Raw genomic sequence first — 23,211 nt, forward strand, 5'->3', positions numbered from 1 at the left:
GATGCAGAGACACATGTGTTTGCATACATAGGAATTCCATAGAAACACAAAACTGTAAGTCCTAATATATATGCAAAGGGCCTGCAAGGTTAAAAATATATCCTGACTTAACATTATGAAACAAAGAACCTCCAAATAAGCTGTTGAGTTCATTTTCTGTTGGCCATCTACTGCTGGGCATGGGACCTACCCTTAAGAATAGTTTGTTCCCTCAGCAAGACTCCCTTGAAGAAAATTTTTTTGTTTGTTTTTTTGAGACAGGGTTTATCTGTATAGCCCTGGCTATCCTGGAACTTACTCTGTAGACCAGGCTGGCCTTGAACTCAGAAATATGCCTGCCTCTGCCTCCCAAGTGCTGGGGTTAAAGGCGTGTGCCACTACAGCCCAGCTTCCCTTGGAGAAAATTAAAAATAATTTTTCATTTGTAAACGGCTATCAACTGGAGATAGCTTCTGGGTTAGGAATGAAGACTTGTTCCTCTTCTCCTTTTAGCTCTAGGACCCACCTCAGGAACAGACCCACACAGGCCCTGTGCATGCTGACACAGTCTGTGAGTTCATATGTTTGCCAGCTCTGTTATGTCTAGAAGGCCTTAATTCCTTGGTGCCCAGCATCCTTTCTTGATCTTACACTCTTTCTACCCCATCTTCTGCAGTTTCCTCAGCCCTAAGGGGAGGGATTTGATAGAACATCCCTTTAGAGTTGAGTGTTCCAATCTCCCTCCCCCTCCCTCTCCTTCTCTCTCTTCCCCTGCATACTGTCTTTGGGTGTATTTATTCCCATCTGCTGCTGGATGAGACTTCTCTCATAACCATTGAGCAAGGTACAGGTCTATGAGTGAAGCGGAATGTTTGGCATCCATTATGCTAAGCTTAAAAGGTAACCAGTGAAACAAGTCAGATGACCACAGGAGTCTGTGGGACTTACTATGGTAACTGAGCCCTCCCCTTGTTTTGTATAGGTGGGTTTTAACTCTCCTGAGGAGAAACCTGGAAACAGCACATAGCCTTAGCAAAATAGCATAGACTTTTCCTCATCCTACCAATAGCTGGTCTAGAGCAAATTTACCATTTAACATCCTAAAGTTAAGGAGGTATCATTTAAAAGGGTCACTAGTATAATTTTGAGCAAAACTTGTCTTGGCAATGTTGTCAAAGTTACTCATAGTATAAACTAAAAGTTTTCTTGGGTCAATCTCTGTCAAATTATCCAAACTAGCTATTGGCTTATTGGGTATGTGTAGCTTAACAATATCATCCTCTTGAAAGTAAAGAAAAATTAAAGTGTCAGAGTCTTACAATAGTCTTATTCTGACTGTAGTTTTTCATCCTTTTTGACATTTCTGCCTTTGCCTGTGTCATCAGACCATTTTAAAGACTCTATATTTGAAATTTGCATCAATCCAGACCAGTGGCACAAGTTCCTTCCAGTCTGTCTAGCTGGTGAGCAGACCTTGGGCACAACCTCTGCAGCTGGTCCCACAACACCCAGAGGAAGCTCCACTCCCAGTTGCTCTAACATGCCCAGGATCACAGGATCTCAGGACCCCAGAATCCCAGGAGCTTGGTCACACCAGGATCACAGGGTCCAAGAGGCAGGTTGACTCCCAGGAGCTCTGACACACCCAGGATGTTAAGATCCCAGGATTCCAGAATCACAGGATCACAGAGACAGGAGGACTCCGAGGAGTTCCAACATAACCAGAATCACAGGAAGGACAGGCTCCAGTCAGATAAAGCCAGGGCAGGTAGCACTACAGATAACCAGATGGTGGGAGGTAAGTGTAAGAATATAAGCAACAAAAACCAAGGTTACTTGGCATTATCAGAACCCAATTCTCTCACCATAGCAAGTCTTGGATACACCATCACACTAGAAAAGCAAGATTCAGATCTAAAATCACTTCTCATGATGATGATAGAGGACTTTAAGAAGGACAGAAGTAACTCCCTTAAAGAACAGTTCCACCACACCCCTGTTCAAGGCAACTGATCGTGGTTTACATCCTCTGTAGCATGATGTACACACATGCTGCACAAATGTAGTTTGTATATATTCCTCCAGCATCTAATGGCTCCTACACATTCCACCAGGGATCTTCTGATTCCACCAGAACATCTTCCATGCTGTTCTGAATTGCTTCCCTTTGTGTATGTGCTGTTTTAGGTTTTCTATTATATAGGAAAACGGGTTTTTTTTGTTTTGTTTTGGGGGTTTGTTTGTTTGTTTGTTTGAGTCAGGGTTTCTCTGTATAACTCTGGCTGTCCTGGAATTCACTCTGTAGACCAGGCTGGCCTTGAACTCAGAAATCTGCCTCCCAAGTGCTGAGATTAAAGGCGTGCGCCACCACTGCCCGGCGGTGGCAGAAAACAGTTTTTAACAAGGTTTGTTGTTTTGAAACAGGGTCTCTTTTGCTTTATATAGGACTGTCTGTCCTGGAACTCACTTTGTAGACCAAGCTGGACTCAAACTCAGAGATCTGCCTCCCTTTGCCTCCTAAGTGCTGGGACTAAAGGCATGAGCCAACACTTCTAGTATAAGACTCATCTTTTGTTGTTCTGTTTGTTTTCAATACATCCCAACTGCAGTTTCCCCTTTCTCTACTTCTCCCAGTCCTTCCCCTCTCCCAGCCCTCCTCTTCCTTCCCTCTCCAGATCCACTCCTCGTTTCTGAGGGTCATCTTATCTTTCTGTTAAAGAAATGCCCTATAAATATGCTATGCTTTGATACTCAAGTGCAGTGAACATATTTGCATATTGTATGCACATGTTCTTGGGTCACAATTCCATAACTTGTGATCTTAATCATCTAACAGAAAAAGTCAGATCTGTATTGTACTTAACATTGACAACAAAAGATATGTTAGCTTTAATTAGGCCAATGATATTATATTAGCCTCATTTATCAAAGGCCTCCACAAACAGATACCTTTACAGTTTAAGGCTTCCTTCTGTGTCAAACCTACATAAAGTAGTAAACCCAGATGAAAACATGCTGACCACTCTGAAGACTTTAATTATGTTTCACCATCAAGTTTTAAATCAGCTTATTTGTCAAAGATTTATTTAAATCATGTGAACGAAAAAGCTTCGGTGCTGGGCAGTGGTGGCGCATGCCTTTAATCCCAGCACTTGGGAGGCAGAAGCAGGTGGATTTCTGAGTTCAAGGCCAGCCTGGTCTACAGAGTGAGTACAAAAAACAAAAACAAAAACAACAAAAACAAAAACAAAACACTTCTGGCTTAGCATATTTTTAGCAAGCTTAGTGTACTCAATTTGTGAGGATTCATTTATCTTTAAGCCAATTAAAAATTCAGCTCTTATAAATCCAAGGTAGAAAAATCCCAGGTTCACAACAGACACACATACACACACATGCACACACAGAGATAGACAGAGACATAGAGACAGAGAGAGACTACATAATCACAGAGAGAAATAAAATTCAAAGTCTTTTAATTAGGAGCTGGGGGTAATGTTCAATGAAATAACATAACATTGTGCACTTTGATCACATTTTTTATCTGTAAATCTTGGTGTGAATGGTTTATCTACAGTTTGGGTCCTGATTAGATGAAGTTAAGCTAAAGCTGCAAGTGATCAAAAGAGAAAGAGCACAGTTTCTGTGAGGAGTCCTCACTCAGAAGTGACAACCCCAAAATAGGGTTGGTGAACTGGAATCGATAAAATCGTTGTTTGATGTGGCACACACTTTAATCCCAGCCCTTAGGAGGCAGAGACATACGGATTTCTGTAAGTTAAAGGCTAGTCTGTTCTACATTGCCTGTTTCAGGTCCTCCACAGCCAACAAATAGATGTATATTTAGGAGGCTGGGTGAGTAAATGACTATAGGTAAATGGGTGAGGGGTGAATGCATAGGATGAGTGGATGGATGGGTGGGTAGATGAGTCAGTGAGTGGATGAGTGCTACTAAGCAGCACTGGCACCTGCCTACCCAGGGAGAAGCAGCAACATAACTTTATAGCCAGAACAACAGGGTACAAGGCTCTGCAAGGCTCCAGGAAGGACAAGGCTATGCCACAGCACAGCAAAAGCCTCAGAACAGAAATCAGACCAAAGCTTAGGATCTCCAGAGATTTCTTCTCTTATCCTTACCGAAGACGTGAGAGCCTCGGGTTCTGTGTGCATGGTCTCCCCCATTCTCCTACTTGCCATCTCCTAAATGTCACAGAAGGTTTGACCCAGGACACTATATATCCCTGGTCCCTTCCCCACAGTAGCTTCTCACTGGAGGGCTCCATTCAGCCATAGAACCAGACCAGAACTCAATCCTGTGTACAAAACATGGAGAAGTTAAAATGTAGCAGGACATGATGTGGGTATGTCCAAAAGATGGAAGAGAAAATACAAGGGCTGGTACTTGTCCAACATGCAAAATGTCTTGGGGTTCTGTTCCCAGTGTGGCAAGAGTGTAGTGTGTCTTAATGTTCATGACAGACAAGGGAGCATGGGGATTACTACTAAAACAGTGTCTCTAAAATTAGGAGCTTTGTGGTTGATGTCACATATATTTCTATGGAAAGATTATATGCCTGAAGATCCAACAGATCCATGTAGCTCAATAGCATGCCTCTTCATACACTGGATATTCGAGAAGGGTAGATGGTAATGGCTCTGAGGTGGAGAATATAGCATTATAATAGAGTAATAATGAACATCGCCCACTTTAGATTATCCAGAAAGGGGCTGGAAGATTGGATTGTTTTAACCTTGTTCTGTGTGTCCTTCTCTAGAGGACTTCATCTGAAATAGTCTAGAGGAATGCAGAAGGCATTTAAAGGGACAGCAATAAACAAAGCTGATTCACTCTATAAATTTCTCCAGCTACCAAAGGAATCTAGGCTGTCTGGGCCATGACTTCAGAAGACCTAGGGATGTTTGAGGTAAAGGAGGGATGCAGAAGATTAGGTGTCAACAGAATAGAAAGGATCTTGGTCTAGACGATGGGGATGGAGAAGAGGATCTTGGAGAAGTCTTCAGGGTAAGAAGTGCCCCATCTCACTGTGATATTTGTGGTACATATGCATGTATAACTTGTCAATGAAGAGTTCAATTCAGAGTCTCCAGATCATGAGCACTTGCCCACTTGTAAGGCTGTTAGATATTCTAAACAGGAAAATATGGGAGCAAAGAAGCCCTGGGAAGACAGTGGAATGGACAAGAAAGGCAGGAAGAAGCCTTCAGATGCCCCTGAAGCCACAGGATGACAAGGAGGGAGTCTGGGAGCTTCAGGGCGGCATGCCAATCTTCAGTGTGGAATGCATATTTACACCACACACATAGAAAGGATTAGCCTCTAAAGTTCTAGAGGTGAAGCCAGAAGGCTGAAGGAACACCATCTACATGGGGGGACTTATAGGGCCAGGCTGAGAAGAAGAGCTACTAGGGGCATTTGAAGCCCAACCAAAGGCATGGCATCTTTGACTTACTGAAACACATGCGTGGATGGCAGGATGATGAAAATCAAGGAAAGGTAGAAACTTGGCTATGAGGGAGTGATGTGCTTAAGGCTCTATATTCTTGTTTTACTGGTGGATTCACAAAAGGAAGTTCAAAAGGGAAAATGCTAGCTAGTCTTGGCATAGATATTCTCAGAACAATCTCCTTTAAGACCAGCTTCTCAGAGGGACACAGACGGAGCCAGACCTGCCATGATGACCAAGCCCAGGTTCTATCTGACCTCTGGCCCTGGACTCTTATACTTCTTTGCCCTTTTCCTAAGAGTCTTGTCTTATGAGGTTCATGAGGTACCCATGATGATACCAAGATCATTATGGCATAGCCTCTAGAGTGAAGATTCCAGAGCGTCCTGAGTGATGAGGGTATCTGATATTCCAGGGACAGGTGAATCTGGAGGCTGTTACTTCAATATAAAAATAGTGATTGTATAGCAGTAGGCACCTGACAGGGAGACTGGGGACTTCATCAAGAAGGCAGGAAACCTAGGAAGTCAGAGGCCATGGAGAAGAGAGCATGGGAAATGAAAGGATTTGAGAGCATTTTAAAACCATAGCTTTGATTACAGTTAATTCCCAGCAGGAGAAGGATATGTGGAGAGAGAGAGCAATGAATAGATGAATTTCCTGGAGTGGAGATCAGGCCAAGAGAAAGAGATTGGGAGGTCCCAGTTTTATTTACAAAATGAGACTTACACAATGTATAGATAAAAATGGGTGATAAAGTGAGGTGTCAAATGCAGGTTGAAATGTGGTAGAAATCAAGGTAGTAAGAAAAGCAAAATGAGACAACTACCAAGTATGACTTGTGTGCCTTGCACATTCTCTGAAAGTCATATCTGTGGATTTGTGGGCTTCATTTGAGGATCAAGTATACTTCATTTAAGAGCAATAGTTCTCAACCTTCCAAATGCTGCAACCCTTTAATACAGTTCCTCATGTTATGGTGACACCAACCATAAGATTATGTTTGTTGCTCTTTCATAACTGTAACTTTGCTACTGTTATAAATTGTAATGTAAATATCTGATATGCAGAATATCTGATACATGACTCCTGTGAAAGGGTCATTCAACTCCCAAAGGGTTCATGACCCACAGGATGAGAACTACTGATCTAAGAGTCAGCTATGTGAACCTGTGTGACCTATCTGAGGATCAAATGTGTATATCTGTGTGTATCATATGAGGGTAAGTGTAAAGATCTATGCATATCATCCAAAGGCAATCTCTTGCTCTATGTAGAAACACTTCGGTATGCCTTGGTATAGTGCTTCAAGACTGCTCTAGAAGCAACCTGCAGATCAAGATTAGCCTCTAGCACTAATGGTTAGTCAGAAGATACGTGTGTGCAAACCACCAGGTATACTGTGACCACAGTGGCAAACCGTGGGGAGCTACCCACATTATGCCCAGAGAAAAGGGTATCCAGGTAAATCCCTTCCTAGGGAGGATGTACCACATGACCAAAGCCTTGTACCTGTGATTTAGCCAGGAAAAGTTGGTGATCTTCTTTGACAAGATATTAACATTTACCCCAGTAATGTCACCTTTGTCAGGCTTTGCTGCCCACCTCCCTTTGCTGTCATTCATATATTGATTTACCTCCAGCTTAATGCCACATAGCAGCCAGGTGGTGGCTACTTCTCCAAGAAGGAGAGAGGGAAGTGGCTTTAGCCACTTCCATCCCACAGGGAGGATAGCCCAATCTTCAGACTCCTAGTAGGTTCCTATCAGGGTGGAACGTTCTTTTCAGGGGTGGAACTAGCTTCAGATGCAGGCTCCCTTTTATACTTGGGGTAGTAGATGTGCAAGTCCTTTATGAGCCCTCTTTGAATCCTCCCTGAGACCAGAGATGGGCAAAAATCACCATGTCACAAAGTCTCATGGTAGACAGTGGTCTTTGGAGCAGAATTCAAGTATAGGGTTGGTGGAGAGATTCCAAGATACAGGAAACTCTCAACTCGAGCTCCTCAGCCAATTTGTCTTAATGATAGTGTCTCATAACAAGCCACCAATCACAACAGAGTTCATCTTTCATGCAGGAAGAGTGTGCAGCAGGTTTGGAGGGGGCTGGCGGAAGGAGACAGTCCCCTGGCTAGAAGTTCTGAGGGGAGGGGCAGTGAGGCAGACTTGAGCATACAGGGAGATAACTTTGCCCAAAAATAGACAGGTACACGAGGACTTTGTAGGGGCTATTTGGAAAACTTGGGAGGCTTCATAGGAATCAGAGGTTAGGTGAGCTTAGTAGAACCCCATGAACACGGTGAACTCTCTCTGCCCAGAGACTGTGTCCTGAGTTAAGAGGTAGGGCTCCTTGGTATCACAGCACTAGTTTAAAAGCATAGCCTCTGTAAAAACCTGGGAGCAACAGACAGCCGACCATAGCAATAACCTCTCTCTTCCCACTGCAGTGTCCTCACTTCAGCACATTCGCCGATGAGCTCACTGACTATGTGACAAAGAACATTCTGTCCACACCAATCATGAATGGTAAAGATGTTGTGGCTGTGATTATGGCAGTGAATAAACTGGATGGCCCATGCTTCACAAGTGAAGATGAAGATGTGAGTGTCCAGGAGTTGTTAAACCCTTCCCAGGGGTTTGTCCCTCGTGTGTCACAGAAGATCACATACCTCCCAGCATGCCTTTGCTCATCTGCATTCCATTATCTCTCTCTAGTTGTGTGGTTATGTGACCCATGCCCCTTGACAAGTCTAGATCTGAGTTGTGTCCCTCTGCTAATCAGAGTGTGTGAGCTGTGCTTATCCAGAGGCATAAGCCATGGCCTCACAGAGATTCTTCAAACCTCTGTGTGTCCCTATTTATCTGGGTGTGTGAGCTATGCCCCAACTGTTCATCTTTGTGTATGTAAGTCATGTTCCTTTGTGTGTGATCCATGTTCCTGCCCCAACAGGACTGAACCTTTATGTGCATGAGAGCTAAGTATAGCTTACCAGTATGCTTTTCTGTGTGTGGCATTTTCTCCAGGACATTTGGGTATGCCTCTCTTCTGTACATGTGTCCTTGGACATGTGGATTTCCGACTCATGCTGTTATAATTGCTGTTTCAGGTTTTCACAAAGTACCTGAATTTTGCTACATTAAACCTGAAGATCTATCATCTAAGCTACCTCCACAACTGTGAGACGCGCAGAGGCCAGGTACCTGTATGCTCTGGTGGATCCTTCCCCAGTCTTCCCCCTCAGAGGCTGTTTTGTCTTCATGAATGACCAAGACACTGTGATGTCCAATCAGAGCATGACTCTGGCCTAAGAGGACCCAATATTCCCATGCATGTCATCAGTGCAAAACTGAGTAGGGGCAGGAATGCTCATCTAGGCAGACAGGTTGTGAGGAAGAAACTGGAAAGGCCCTCTACTCGTTACAACAACCTGACCTAGTAGTCACAGCTTCCTGCAGAGCCACAGACAGGCTCCAAGCTCCTCAGATTCTGCCTCAGAACTCTGCAGGAATTAGAGTGAATTGTCCATTAATGAAGCACAGAATCTCCTTGTGTGATTGGGCCTGTCAGAGAATCTGGGATCTGTTTACTTTGCATGTGATAGAAACTTGAGTGTCCAGCTGGGTCAGTGTGCTGTAAGTTTAGAACACAAGTGACCAAAAAATTTTGAAAATATCAGAGAAGAGAGGCAGGGCCAGGGTTGAGGGCCACTAAGACTATCTTGACCATAAGCTACAGCACAAGAGCTCAGAAAAAATCTCAAGGCAAAGTGGTTCTCTTATCTAAGTCTCAGCCTGCAGAAGCCCTTGTGAAATTCCATACTGGCTATGACAAGGTAGGTCTGTATCCCAACACTCAGGGGGCAAAGGCAAGGTGCCTTAGTCAGTGTTCTATTGCTGTGAAGAGACACCATGACCACAGTAACTCTTATAAAGGAAAACACTTAATTGGTGCTAGCTTACAGTTTCAGAGGTTTAGTCCATTGTTGTTATGGCAGGAAGCATGGTAGAATGCAGATAGGCATGGTCCTGGAGAAACGGAGTGTTCTACATCTGGATCCAAAGGCAGCAGGAAGAAAGAGTTATTCTGGGCCTGGCTTGGGCTTCGAAAACCTCAAAGCCCACCTCCAGTGACATACTTCTTCCAACAAGACCACACCTTCTAATAGTGCCACTTCCTGGTGACCAGACATTCAATTATATGAGTCTATGGGGGCCATTCTGTATTATTATTATTGTTATTGTTATTATTTTTATTATTGTTATTAACTTTATATCCTGATCACAGCACCCTCCCTCCCTTTCTCCCTGTCCCACCCCCACAAATCTCTCCCCGTTCTTATTCATACCACCACACAGGGCAATCACAAGTGTGAGGCTAGCCTGGGATACACAGCAAGGCCTTGTCTCAAAGAAAGGTGATCAAGGAGGAAGAGAAGAATGGAGAGAGAGAAGAGGGAGGGAGGGGAAAGAGAGAAAGAGAGAGAGAGAGAGAGAGAGAGAGAGAGAGAGGAAGAAGAAGGAGGAGGAAGAGGAGGAAGAGGAGGAGAAAGAGAATGAGAGGAGGGGAGGAGAGGGGCCTAAAGCTAGAAAAGCCAGCCATACACAAGCTGGGTGTTGGAAAATGCTAGATGGCAAGTTACTCTGTGCTTTCCAAACTTCTTGTTCTACCTGTTAGTGCTGCCATGCTTCAGCTACCCACTGTAAAAATGTGAAAATGTCAGAGAGGAGAGGCAGGGCCAGGGTTGGTGGCCACCAAGCACATCTTGATGGCTTGTATCCATGTGGTAGTGGTCACTTACCAAGAGACCTCTAGTACAGATACTTCAAGTCCAAGGCAGAGCCTGCCTCATTGATCAACCAAACTTAGGGTCTATGTAGCCATGGGAGTACAAGACAAATACCAAGTTCAGTTACAACTTGCATAAAGTACCCAGGCATGACACTGAGGGGAGGGAGGAACGGTGAACCTGAGAGAGATGAGTGAGATAGGGAAGCAAGGCCTGAGAGAGAAGGAGCTTCAGTCCGGCAGGAGCAGCAGAATGGAGAGTCAGGACTAGTTGGGGCTGCCCAAGGCCTGTGGGGATGGCAAGGCTGACTAGAGGAGTCAGGACTGGTGGCAATAAGCTCAGACCCCCTGAGAGAGGGGAAATGATGGCAGGCTGATTGGAGAGGAGAGGGAGGGAACATGTGTTTGTTGGAGGGGCTCACAGAGTGGTCATTTGTAATTCTTAATCTTCATTGTACTGTTGGAAGAAAAAGTAGAGAAAGGAGTATCAGGGATCTCCAGTCCTCCACCAAACCCACTACATACCCCATAGCCCATGACAGACAGACAGACAGACACACACACACACACACACACACACACACACACAGACACACACACACACACATACACACCAGAGAGAAGCCACCCACAATTTGCCACAACATACACAGCATAGAACCACACCCCATGCACTACACTTATTGTCTGTCCCACACAATCAAAAATGCTACAAATAACCTCACCATTTGCATTTCTGACGCAAATCACACACATACATCATACATATTCATCCCCGCATAGCTCACACACAGCTGCTGAGGCCTGCTCTCTCTTGTTCTACAGCCTCTGTCTTCCCATCTCCCATCCAGGGTCTTAGTCAGTTCTATTGCTGTGAGGAGACACTGTGATCACAGCAACTCATAGGAAAGAAAGCACTGAATTGGGACTTGGTTGCCATTTCAGAGGTTTAGTCCATTACCATCATGGCAGGGAGAATGGTGGCACACAGGCAGACATGGGGCTGGAAAAGTAGCTGAAAGTTTCACGTCTGGATCCTCAGGCATCAGCAAGCCATACTGGGCCTGGCTTGAGTTTGGTTGAACTCAAAGCCCAACCCCCAGTGACACACAAGAACACACTTCCTAATCCTTCTCAAGTAGAACCACTTCCTGATGACTAAGTATTAAAACACATGAGTCTATGAGGGCAACTTGTATTCAAACTGCTACACCAGGCTGTGCCCAGGTGTCCTGCACTGCCCACCTCCACCCTGCACTCATAGTTATTTTTTTAAGATTTATTTATTTATTATATGTAAGTACATTGTAGCTGTCTTCAGACACCCCAGAAGAGGGTATCAGATCTCATTAGGGATGGTTGTGAGCCATCATTTGGTTGCTGGGATTTGAACTCATGACCTTGTGAAGAATAGTAGGTGCTCTTAACCGCTGAGCCATCTCTCCAGCTTATAGTTATTTTTTTTTTTTTGATAGAAGTGGAAGCTGTCCCTCGCCGCTGCTCAGCCTTCCTCTCCTACATACATAGGTCTATCTTCAGTTAAAGAAAGCCACTGCTCTTCCTGCCCTTCCTCCATCCTCCTGATAGACTAACTCAAAACTGAGTGGCTTCTAGAAGCTCAGAATTAACCCATTTCCCCCAGGATGTGGTTATTTGTGTCTATTTGAAATTGTGTAATGCTAATTCATAGCAGTGGTTGATCCAGCAGCACCTACAGTGCTGCAGTCACCCTTCACCCTTCACCCTCACCACCCACAGCCTCAGATAACACTGACAATTTTCTGTCACTATCTTTTTGCTTATTCTGGACATTTCACCCAATTTTTGCATGTTACTATTTCCTGTTGTTGTTGTTGTTGTTTTACATTTGTTATTTGTGAGGGTGGGCACACACCAAGGCATGAGTACAGAGATCAGAGGACTGCTTGCCTGAGTTTGTTCTCTCTTCCCACTATGTGGGTTCTGCTGATTGAACTCAGGTCACAAGCTTGGTGGCAAGTATTCTTACCCACTGAGTCATCTCACTAGCCCCATTTTATTATGCTATAGTCTCTTTTCTGACCATTTTAGATTTACAGAGTTGAGCCAAATTTATGTAGCCTGCACCAGCAAAAAGTTTCTCCATATACCAGCACTGACTAACAACATCATTAAAGACCACACTTGATTGAGATTTCCTTAGTTTTTGCTTTTTCCTTCTGTCCCAGAATGCCATCCCAAATCCCACAGGATGTTCAGTTGTCAGTCACATCTCCTCAGACTCCTCTTGTCCAAGAAAGTTTGTCCTACCGGCTTGTTTCCTGTGACTTGACAGAAAAACCTGGCTAGCAGTGTTCATGATTTTGGAATTGTTCTGATGTCAGACTTGGGTCACTAAAAGCCTTTCCATTGCATCACAGTGGGGTGCCACCATAAGGCTTACCAAAAACCAGGAAACAGTCTCCATCCCACTGTACTTACATATAATAAATAAATAAATCTTAAAAAAAATAATTATGAGTGCAGGGTGGAGGTGGGCAGTGCAGGACACCTGGGCAAAGCCTGATGTAGCAGTTTGAATACAAGTCGGCCCTATACCTATATGTGTATACACATATATACATATGCATATACATATCTGTTTGTGTGTGTGTATGTGTGTGTGTGTGTGTGTGTGTGTGTTGTATTTGGCTGGAGAGATACCTCAATAGCTAAAAATAAGCACTGCTCTTTCAGATGGCCTGAGTTCAATCTGAGTCCACTTGACCTTCTGTCCTTCCCTTTCTGAAGGAGGTCATTGCTCATACCATGCATAGGAATGGGAGGCACACTCCTCCTTCAGAGTGGAATATCTACTAAATTTGTACTCATTTATTAATTTACTTAATAATTGATTCATGCCTAGATTCATAGGTATTTATTTTCTGCTTTAGGCTGCAATCCAGTATTATTGTACTCACTACATTCCACAAACTGTTTTAGCCCTGGCTCTTCAGCTGGCTCCTGTGTCTTTTGACACATTTTATCACTGTACGAGTCCCAAGGCTTCTCCAGGATGCTTCCTGCCCCGGTCCTAGAACCCATCATTTCTCCAAGAAGCCCTGATCCATATATTAAAAAGCTTTATTGGAAGCTAAAATCAGAGTATTGTTATAGTCTTTGATGCTCCAATCTCCTCTCACCCTGCTAAGGAAGATCACGTGTGCTAACATGTGTGCATACTCAGTAGGTATATCACATAGAACACCATATTGGTCTAAAATTAAACATCATTTCTGACTGATGGTCCTAGCCCTGATCTAGTGCCATGTAGGTCCTTTGGGTACGTACCCTCAACACAGAGACTCCTGGTTCCTCCCATCTACCACCCACTTGCTAAATGTGAGAACTTTTTTTATCAAGGATCCCTTGAAAAAAATCGGAGCATAGAGATTATGCCACCCCCTTTGCTGGCTGTCCTAAAAATAAATCAGCATTTCCTCCATGCCCCAAAGGTGCACAGTACAGTTAGATGCTCTTGGTCTGCACTCTTTCCTGTTTAGTTTTAAGGATAGATATAGATAATAATATGTATATAGATATAGATATAGATAAGAATATATATACACATACATATATACACATATACATATATATGTATACATATATATACACACATATACCTATACCTATATGTGTATACACATATATACATATGCATATACATATCTCTGTGTGTGTGTGTGTATTTGGCTGGAGAGATACCTCAATAGCTAAAAATAAGCACTGCTCTTCCAGATGGCCTGAGTTCAGTCTGCAACTGCCTATAATTTCACCTCTAAGGGAATACAATGCTTCTGCTTTCTGTAGGCACCTGCATTCACATATACATGCATTTATATGCACATATCCACAAATAGATATATGTCCATATACATCACACACACACACACACAAACACACACACACACACACAATGTGGTGCAAAGCTTATAATCCCAACATTCAGTGGCAGATTCAAGAGGATCATCCTCAAGTTCCAGATCATGCTTGTCTACACAATAAACATAGTGAGCTCTGACTACTCCAGGGCTTTATAGAAATACCATGTCTCAAATAACAATAACAAAAAGGAACATATTCATATGTACTTTGAATGTAAGTCTAGAAGTATATTTTCCGTGTATTTTCTCCCTGAGTGTTGCTTGCCTCTTCGTTCACTTAATAATACATATGGCAAAACAGAAGTTTGGCATTTTTATAACCCCAATTTATTATAGTCTTCTTCATAGACTGTTATACCCAAAACCTCATCCTTAAACCCAAGATCACCCAGGTTGTCTTTTAGGTCATGTTATAGGAGTTTGAGTCTTGGATTCTTGTAAATGTAAATGTTGCTTTTATTTCCTCAGATGAAGGGAAGAGATGAGAGCTGTGAATACACAGCTTTGGTTGAGGCCAGAGTGTTTCTTTCTCTGTACTAACTATCCCAAGCCTAGGCCTGGAAACTTCTAGCCTCCTTACCAGCTAATCTTCCAAGCTAACTGATTCAATCTGGCTTCTCCTGGCTTCTGACTGAATTGCTCTGCTTGGCCTCATACTAACTTTGGCAATGTTCTCTCTTTCTTTTTTTGGGGGGGGGGAATATTTAATTTATTTACTTATTTATTTATTTTTAGTTTTATTTCATTATGAGAAAAGTTACATGATTTCAATTTATCTGAATTTGTTAACATTTAAAAACATATTTTAAGTAAATAGAATTAAATCACATTCTTGTTTTCCTTTTGTACCCCAACTCCTCCCTGATACCCCCCCACTTCAATACCTACAATATCTTTTTTTGTCATATTCTTTAACATTTATAAAATATTATAACAATAAAAATGAGTATTGTAAAAGTTGTTTGATATAAAACAACAATCAATTTAACAGTCTTATGTAGATGTTTGTCTGCGGCAATACTGAAAACACATATGTTTTTCTCAATATAAATTTTAAATAACTCCAAATGGAATAACTGTATATTTCAAAATAATACATCACTACTAATATTTTCTTAAATGAACATAAATATATAAAGTGTTTTTGTTTGTTTGTTTTATATTTAGTAGAACTTAAAATTTTGGCTCTTACTGTGGTAACTTGATACAAGAGTTACAAACATCAAGCAAGGCATTCAGTCTTACTATTTGTTGTTCTCTTACAAACCCCTCCCAATTTAATTGTCTAGATTACTTTTGGGTATATAAATACTTTTAAAATATGTAAGCTGTTCTGAAAACCATAGTATAAAAACATAAAATAAACAATACTACTAATCGAGGCTAAGATAGGAGAAGCAAGATCTCAAGACCATTATGTTGTAGCCAGTAAGACATTGTCACGAACAAACAAGCTGAAAGTATATATGGATTGTATAATATTGGACCTATTTTTCTAATTACCAAATTAGAGAGACCATTGAATGACAGTCAACAAATTTCTAATTCCGCATATTTTTGAATTTCAATAGATTAGGATATGTTGGTAATATTAATTTTCATATTAAGATATTAAGAAAAAGTAATTGTCACTTCCTGTTTTTGTTGTAAGAGGAATTAGGTTTGTGTGGATTTGTTGAAAGATTACCTTCTTGCTTCTTCTATGGTGTAGTTTTGCTCCTTATGTTGATGTTTTCCATTTATTATCCTTTATAGAGCTGGGTTTGTGGAAAGATATTGTGTAAATTTTGTTTTGTCATGGAATATCTTGTTTTCTCCATCTATAGTAATTGAAAGTTTTGCTGGGTATAGTAGTCTGGGCTGGCATTTGTGTTCTTGTAGGGTCTGTATGACATCTGCCCAGGATCTTCAAGCTTTCATAGTCTCTGGTGAGAGGTCTGGTATAATTCTGATAGTCCTACCTTTATATGTTACTTGACCTTTTTCCCTTACTGCTTTTAAAATTCTTTCCTTTTTAGTGCATTTGGAGTTTTTATTATTATGTGACGGGAGGAATTTCTTTTCTGGTCCTGTCTATTTGGAGTTCTGTAGGCTTCTTGTATGTTCATGGGCATCTCTTTCTTTAGGTCAGGGAAGTTTTCTTCTATAATTTTGTTGACGATATTTTCTGGCCCATTACATTGGGAGTCTTCACTCTCTTCTATACCTATTATCCTTAGGTTTGGTCTTCTCATTGTGTCCTGGATTTCCTGGATGTTTTGGGTTAGGAGCTTTTTGCTTTTTGCATTTTCTTTGACTGTTGTGTCAATGTTGTCTATGGTGTCTTCTACCTCTGAGATTCTCTCTTCTATCTCTTGTATTCTGTTGGTGATGTTTGCATCTATGACTCCTGATTTCTTTCCTAGGTTTTCTATTTACAGGGTTGTCTCTCTTTCTGATTTCTTTATTGTTTCTATTTCCATTTTTAGATTCAGAGTGGTTTTGCTCATTTTCTTCACCTGTTTGATTGTGTTTTCCTGTAGTTCTTTAAGGGATTTTTGTGTTTCCTTTTTAAGGGCTTCTAGCTATTTACCTGTGTTCTCCTGTATTTCCTTGAGGGTGCTATTTATGTCTTTCTTAAAGTCCTGTATCATCATCATGAGAAGTGATTTTATATCTGAATCTTGCTTTTCCTGTGTGATGGTGTGTCCAGGACTTGCAACGGTGGGAGAATTGGGTTCTGATGATGCCAAGTAACCTTGGTTCATGTTGATTATATTCTTAGGATTGCCCCACATCATCTGGTTATCTCTACTGCTACCTGCCCTTGCTAAATCTGACAGGATCCTTCCTATGATCCTAATTGTGTCAGAACTCCTCAGAGTCAGGCTGTCTCTGTGATCCTGTGATTTTGGAATCCTGTAACCTGGGGCTTGTTAGAGCACCTGGGAATGGAGCTTCCTCTGGGTGTTTTGGGAATGACTGCAGAGTTTGCACACAATGTCTGCTCAGGGCACTGGCCAGCCCAGACAGACCTGAAGCAACACGAGCCACTGGGCTGGCAGAGTTCCCGTGTGCCTGGGTCCTGCTGGTCCCAGTTACTCATGGTGTTGGGACAGATTTTGTGTCCTTCTCACCTCTGATCCTGGGCGTGTTAGAGTGCCTGGGAGTGCAGCTTCCTCTGGGTGTTGTGGGACAGGAAGGAACCTGAGCGACTGGGCTGGTGGAGTTCCTGTGTGCCTGGTCCTTCTGGTCCCAGTTATTCCTGGTGTTGGGACAGATGTTATGTCCTCCTCACCTCTGATCCTGGACGTGTCAGAGCGCTTGGGAGTGAAGCTTCCTTTGGGTGTTGTGGGACTGGCTGCAGAGCTTGCGCCCAAGGTCTGCTCAGGGCACCAGCTCCATTCTTTCTTTTTTAAAAAGATTTATCTTATGTGTATGAGTACACTGTAGCTGTACAGAAGGCCATGAGCTATCATGTGTGTGGTTGCTGGGAATTGAATTCAGGACCTCTGCCAGCCCAGCTTGCACTGTAGCTGTCTTCAGACGCACCAGAAGAGGGCGTCCGATCTCATTACGGGTGGTTGTGAGCCACCATGTGGTTGCTGGGATCCGAACTCAGGAGCAGTCAGTGCTCTTACCCATTGAGCCATCTCACCAGCCCCTGGCAATATGTTCTAATCTGGCTCATTCTCATTGTCTGGCTTGTTCTGCCTTCAGCTATATCTAACCTGTGTCTGTAAAACTGTCATGCCCAAACTGCTATACCACCACACCACTCCATCTTTTTTCTCTCTTGTTGCTCTTAAGCAGCCTCTCTTTCTCTGCTGCTTTCATATGAATTGGACACATCCTATCTTTAACTCATTCTGTCAAATCTTTCTCTGATTCATCACTTTATCTGCCTGTCAATTAAACATCACTTTCCAACTTGGCTGCTTCCTTCTACAAACTAACCTTACCTTCATTGTTAAGGGTGTGTCTGAATTTCAGTCTTATTATACTGTAATTCAGGATGTATCTACACATCTTTGGATATGATCACTTGCTAGAGCAGCCATGTTGCTGCTTTGAAATTCCATTAAAGATTCTGAGTTTAGGCTCATTATTAGTTTGATGAACACTATAAAGTCTGGGTCTAGATTCACATTGGCATGTGGATATTGAGCTTTTACTCATTTGTGAAAAGACAACATTTTTTCTATGAATTGTCTTTCCTTGTTGTAGAGGTTAGTTGAGTACATTTGTGGAGATCTGTTTTTTAATTTTCCAGGTATTTTCCCGATCAGCCACTGTAGTTCTAGAGAAAATCTTGAGAATGATAATGTCAGTCTACCAATATTGTTTTCCTTTTTCAGAACTGTTTTGGCTATTCTGGGAATTCTGTCTTTCCACATAGACATTATTGTCAAGATTTCAAGATTCATAGAATAGCTTGCTGGTATAATTTGGATTTTTCTAAATCTATAGACCAAGTTGGAAAAAATATTATTTTAAAAACAGTGAGTCTTCTAGGGTAAGGATATAACTCAGTTAGTGAGAGTGCTTCCCTACCATGCCTGAGAACTGGATGAAACTGGATTCAACTCCCAGCACCACAGAAACCTGACATTGTGGTACGTGTTGCAGTCCTAGTACTTGGGAAGTGGAGGCAGCAGGATCAGGAGTTCAAGATGCTCTTTGGCTATATGGCAGGTTCAAGGCTAGCTTTGGCTACATGAGACTGTCTCAGAAAAAAAATCCACAAGCACTTAAAATCTTCATATTAATTTTGATATTTTACTTATTTTTTAAAAGATTTATTTATTCATTTTATGTATATGAGTACACCATTGCTCTCTTCAGACACCAGAAAAGCTCATCAGACCCCAGTGCAGATGGTTGTGAGCCACCATGTAGTTGGTGGGAATTGAACTTGGGACCTCTGGAAGAGCAGTCAGTGCTCTTAACCACTGAGCCATCTTTCCAGCCCAATATTTTACTTCTTTAATCAAACTTTTGAAGTTTCCATGGACTGGGGAACTTGCATTTGTTCTGTGGGACCCGAGTGAAAAGCCAAGATGATAACTTACATTTGTAACCCCAGCTCTGGGAAAGTGGAGACAGATGAATTCCCTAGGGACTCCCTGACCAGATGACTTCCAAGGTTTACCTCCACAAATATGCACATGCTCCTGCACATATAGGCAAAAGATTGAAGTTTCTACATATAAATTTTACACATATTTCACTAGATTTATATCTAAGTACTTCATTTTGGAATATAATGTAAGTGGTATCGTGCTCTGACAGCTTCATCTTCCAATTGTTCATCACTGGTATCAAGGAAAGCAATTATATTATGTTAACCCAATAGTCTGTGGCTTTGCTAAAAATCACTTACTAGTTTCACAGATTTCTTGTTGATTCTCTGGTATTTTCATATAGATCATCATATCATTTACAAACAAAGATATCTTTATTTCCTCTTTTTATATATATAGTGTTTTCTTTTTCTGGTCTTATTGGACAATTAAGACTTTGTGTAGCAATGTATTATAAGAGAGAAGAATCTATTTTCAATAATAATTTTGAAAGATTTCAAGTGAACATTTCTTCCTCATTCCAAATCTTAGAGAAAGACACCTAGTTTCTTTTTATTAAGAGTGATTTTGTAGGCTGGAGAAATGGCTCAGAGGTTAAGAACACTGGCTGCTCTTCCAGAGGTCCTGGGTTCAATTCCCAGTAATCACATGGTGGCTCATAACTATGAAATCTTCTGGCCTACATGCAGAATGCTATATATATAATAAATAAATAAATCTTTAAAAAAAAAAAAAAAGAGAGAGAATGATTTCACAGCCCAGTGTGGTGGTATATGCCTTTAATCCCAGAACTCAGAAGGCAAAGGCAGACAGATTTCTGTGAGATTGAGGCCAGCCTGGTCTACAGAGTGAGTTCCAGGTTAGCCAGGGTTTCACAGAGAAACCCTGTATCAAAAAAAAAAATCAAAACAAAACACAACAACAAAGTACAGCGTTGCTCCATGGTATAAGGAGATAGCACATTGGACTTCTAGAGGCTGAAGAATGATGTCATCTCTTGTGGTTTCATAGGATTTTTTTTTTAAAATCTAGTTAAGGAAATGTACTGTATTTCTTGTTAAGGTACTCCCTCTTGAATTAATATTGAATGTTATCAAATAGCTCTGCATTATTTGATCAAATCATGTAAATTTTTCTTTAGTTTGTTCATTTTAAGAGTATATTAGTTTGCTTGAGGTTTTGGTTTGTGGTGTATTTATATTGAGCTATGGTCTTCTCGCATTGTACAGCTAGGTCTTCAACTGCTGGGCTTCAGTGGTCTCCTCACATTAGCCTTCTGACTAGCTGAGATTGCAGATGCATGCCAACATTTCTAGTGTATATTAACTGAATTTGAAATCCTGAAGCGGTCTTCTATAATATTGGTCATAGGGTGTAATTATTTGGTAAGCAATGTAATAATAATGGGGTAAATATTTACTAACAATTACATTATTGTTACATTACAGACTCATTTTATCAATATTTTTTTCTTAGACAATGACTTGCTATGGAACTCTTACCTCCAAACTGCTAAAATTATAGGTTCATCTTACCATGCATGGTAGTTTTGCCAATGTTCAGTTAAGAATTTGTGTATCTAGAGCCAGGCATGGTGGTGCATGCCTTAATCATAGCGTCTGGGAGGGAGAAGCAAGTGGATTTTCATGATTTCAAGGCTAGTCTGATCTACATAGTTAGTTCTAGGGCAATGAGGGTTATGTAGAGAGACCCTTTCTCAAAAATAAAAATAAAAAAGTTTTTGTATCTATGTTAGTGAGCTATATATGGATATAGAGTTTTTCTTCCTTGTGATGTCTTTTTTAAAAGTTTTTTTTTTATCATTATTCTTTAATCTTTTTTTTACAGTCCAGTCATTATCACTCTCCAGGTCCACCCTCCAACAATTCCTCATCCCATTCCTCCTCCCCTGACTCCAAGAGGATGTCCCCCACCCCACCAGACTTTCCCACTCCCTAGGGCCTCAAGTCTCTTAAGGGTTGGGTGTGTCTTCTCTCACTGAGGACAGACCAGGCAGTCCTCTGCTGTACATGTGCCAGGAGCCTCATATCAGCTAGTGTATGCTGCCTGGTTGGTAGCTCAGTGTCTGAGAGATCTCAGGGGTCCAGGTTAGTTGAGACTGCTGGTCTTCCTATGGGGTCACCCTCCTCAGTTTCTTCCAGCTTTTCCCTAATTCAACCACAGGAGTCCCCAGTGTCTGTCCATTGGCTGAGTGTAAGTATCTTTCTCTGATTCTTTCAGCTGCTTGTTGGGCCTCTTGGAAGGCAGCTATGCTAGGCTCATGTCTGTAGTAATAGTGTCAGGCCTTAGAGCCTCCCCTTGAGCTGGATGTGGTGTAATGTGCTCAGAAGTATTGTTGCCTGAAGAGGCCAGAAGTGTTAAGATCTCCTGGATCTAGAGCTACCTGATGTAGGTGCTAGGAACAGAACTGAAGTCTTCTGCAGTAGTAGAACATGCTTCTAACCCGAGTCATCTCTCCAGCTCTAGCCTTGTGATGTTTTCATCCAACTTTGTTATCTAGTTACTGCTGGCCTCAGAGAGGATTTTAGGCAGTATCCCCCATTCTGGGACACAGAAGAAAATCAAACTCAATCTCTCTCAAAACACACAATGGTTCTGTGAAGATGTGTGGGTCTGCCACACTTCAAACAAGCAATCACTTCTGCATCAGACATCAGCACAGTGTCCTCTGATTCAGTTCGGTTCTGATCCTATCTATTCAGAGATAGTCATATTTCACAAGTGTAGGGTTCAGTCTGAAGATGATCCACTTCTGGTACAAATGCCAAACTCTAGTCTGTCACCTGAGTTTCTGACTGATCAGCTATAAGGCAAATATTAGTTCATTTTCTGCTGCTATAATAAATTACCTGAAGCGAGGCACTTAACAAAGAAAAGAGATTTAGCTCATCTGTGTAGGTTCAAAGGCATGGCATCAGCTTCTGCTTGAATATCATGAAGTCTTGCTGATACTGCTGGGCTTAACCTGGGGGTTTGGGGGCATTTCTTTGGCTGTCATTATTTTTTTAATATTGTTGTTGTTCTTATCTGGGGTTTGTTATGGTTTTGTTTGTTTGTTTGTTTGTTTGTCTGTGGGGTGTTTGGTTTTTTACTTTTGCCATACTGACAAAACATACTGAGTAACATGGCAGACATAGCCTACTGAGAATTTGTTGTCCGAGCACAGAAATACCTGAAGGGCAATGTCATTCATCCAAGCTAGGAGGAACCACCCAGCAGAGACCCAGCCTGAGGCAAGGACAGTCCTATAAGCTGGTCATCTGAACTCTGTTGAGTCCAGAGGTCCAGACACATTCTCTGCCTTCATGGAAGGTCATCCTGGCTCTCTTCCTCATGATTATCATCTGAGAGGTTTTACCCTAGCCTGTTCCTCCAATCCTTTTCTCCAAGGAATGAAGGAAGCTACCAGAACTATAGCCTGCCATTCAAAGTCTAGTCTACCATGTGTCAGGGGATTTTCCTATGATCACCCTATTTTGTAATATTCCCTTCTGTAAGTCATACCAGGGCCCCAAATCTCTAAGAAGTCGGACTTTAAGAAGAGAGGAAAAGCTGCCCCAAGACTCAGACTCTAACAAGCATTTGCAGAATCCTGCCTCATACCTCTTCATGGGGTTTGTTTTATTTATTTTGGGGTGCTGGAAATAGAGCTCAGAGCCTTATGCATGCTAGGTTAAGTTCTCCACCACTAAGTCACATCCCTCATGTTACTTTATAAAAAGAAACCTCTAGGGTGGAGAGATGGCTCAACAGTTAAGAGCACTAGCTGCTCTTCCAGAGGTCCTGAGTTCAATTCCCAGAAACCACATGGTGGCTCACAACCATCTGTAATGTGATCTGACGCACTCTTCTGGAGTGTCTGAAGACAATGATAGTGTACTTGTATACATATAATAAATAAATAATTTTTTTTTTAAAAAAAAGAAAGGGCCTGGCGGTGGTGGCACATGCCTTTAATCCCAGCACTTGGGAGGCAGAGGCAGGTGGATTTCTGAG

General features: G+C 41.9%; 1 protein-coding gene across 5 annotated transcripts in view; it reads left to right on the plus strand.

Moving 5' to 3' along the window:
• Window positions 1–1,727: 1,727 nt before the first annotated feature.
• The window catches only part of Pde6b (phosphodiesterase 6B), a 36,817-nt gene continuing 15,333 nt past the window's right edge, over window positions 1,728–23,211 (plus strand). For 4 of the 5 annotated variants that reach the window (XR_004109433.1, XM_031337248.1, XM_031337250.1 and 1 more), the window contains exons 1-4: window positions 1,728–1,777; window positions 4,846–5,002; window positions 7,891–8,043; window positions 8,551–8,640. Coding sequence is in view for 4 of the 5 variants with exons in the window: in XM_031337248.1 (XP_031193108.1) it covers window positions 4,916–5,002; window positions 7,891–8,043; window positions 8,551–8,640 (330 nt within the window). In the remaining variant the exon portion in view is untranslated. The remainder of the gene's footprint in view (window positions 1,778–4,845; window positions 5,003–7,890; window positions 8,044–8,550; window positions 8,641–23,211) is intronic. The other variant, XM_031337249.1, reaches the window with a different exon arrangement.

This window comes from Mastomys coucha, unplaced genomic scaffold (genome assembly GCF_008632895.1).
Source record: "Mastomys coucha isolate ucsf_1 unplaced genomic scaffold, UCSF_Mcou_1 pScaffold22, whole genome shotgun sequence".
Classification (NCBI taxonomy): domain Eukaryota; kingdom Metazoa; phylum Chordata; class Mammalia; order Rodentia; family Muridae; genus Mastomys; species Mastomys coucha.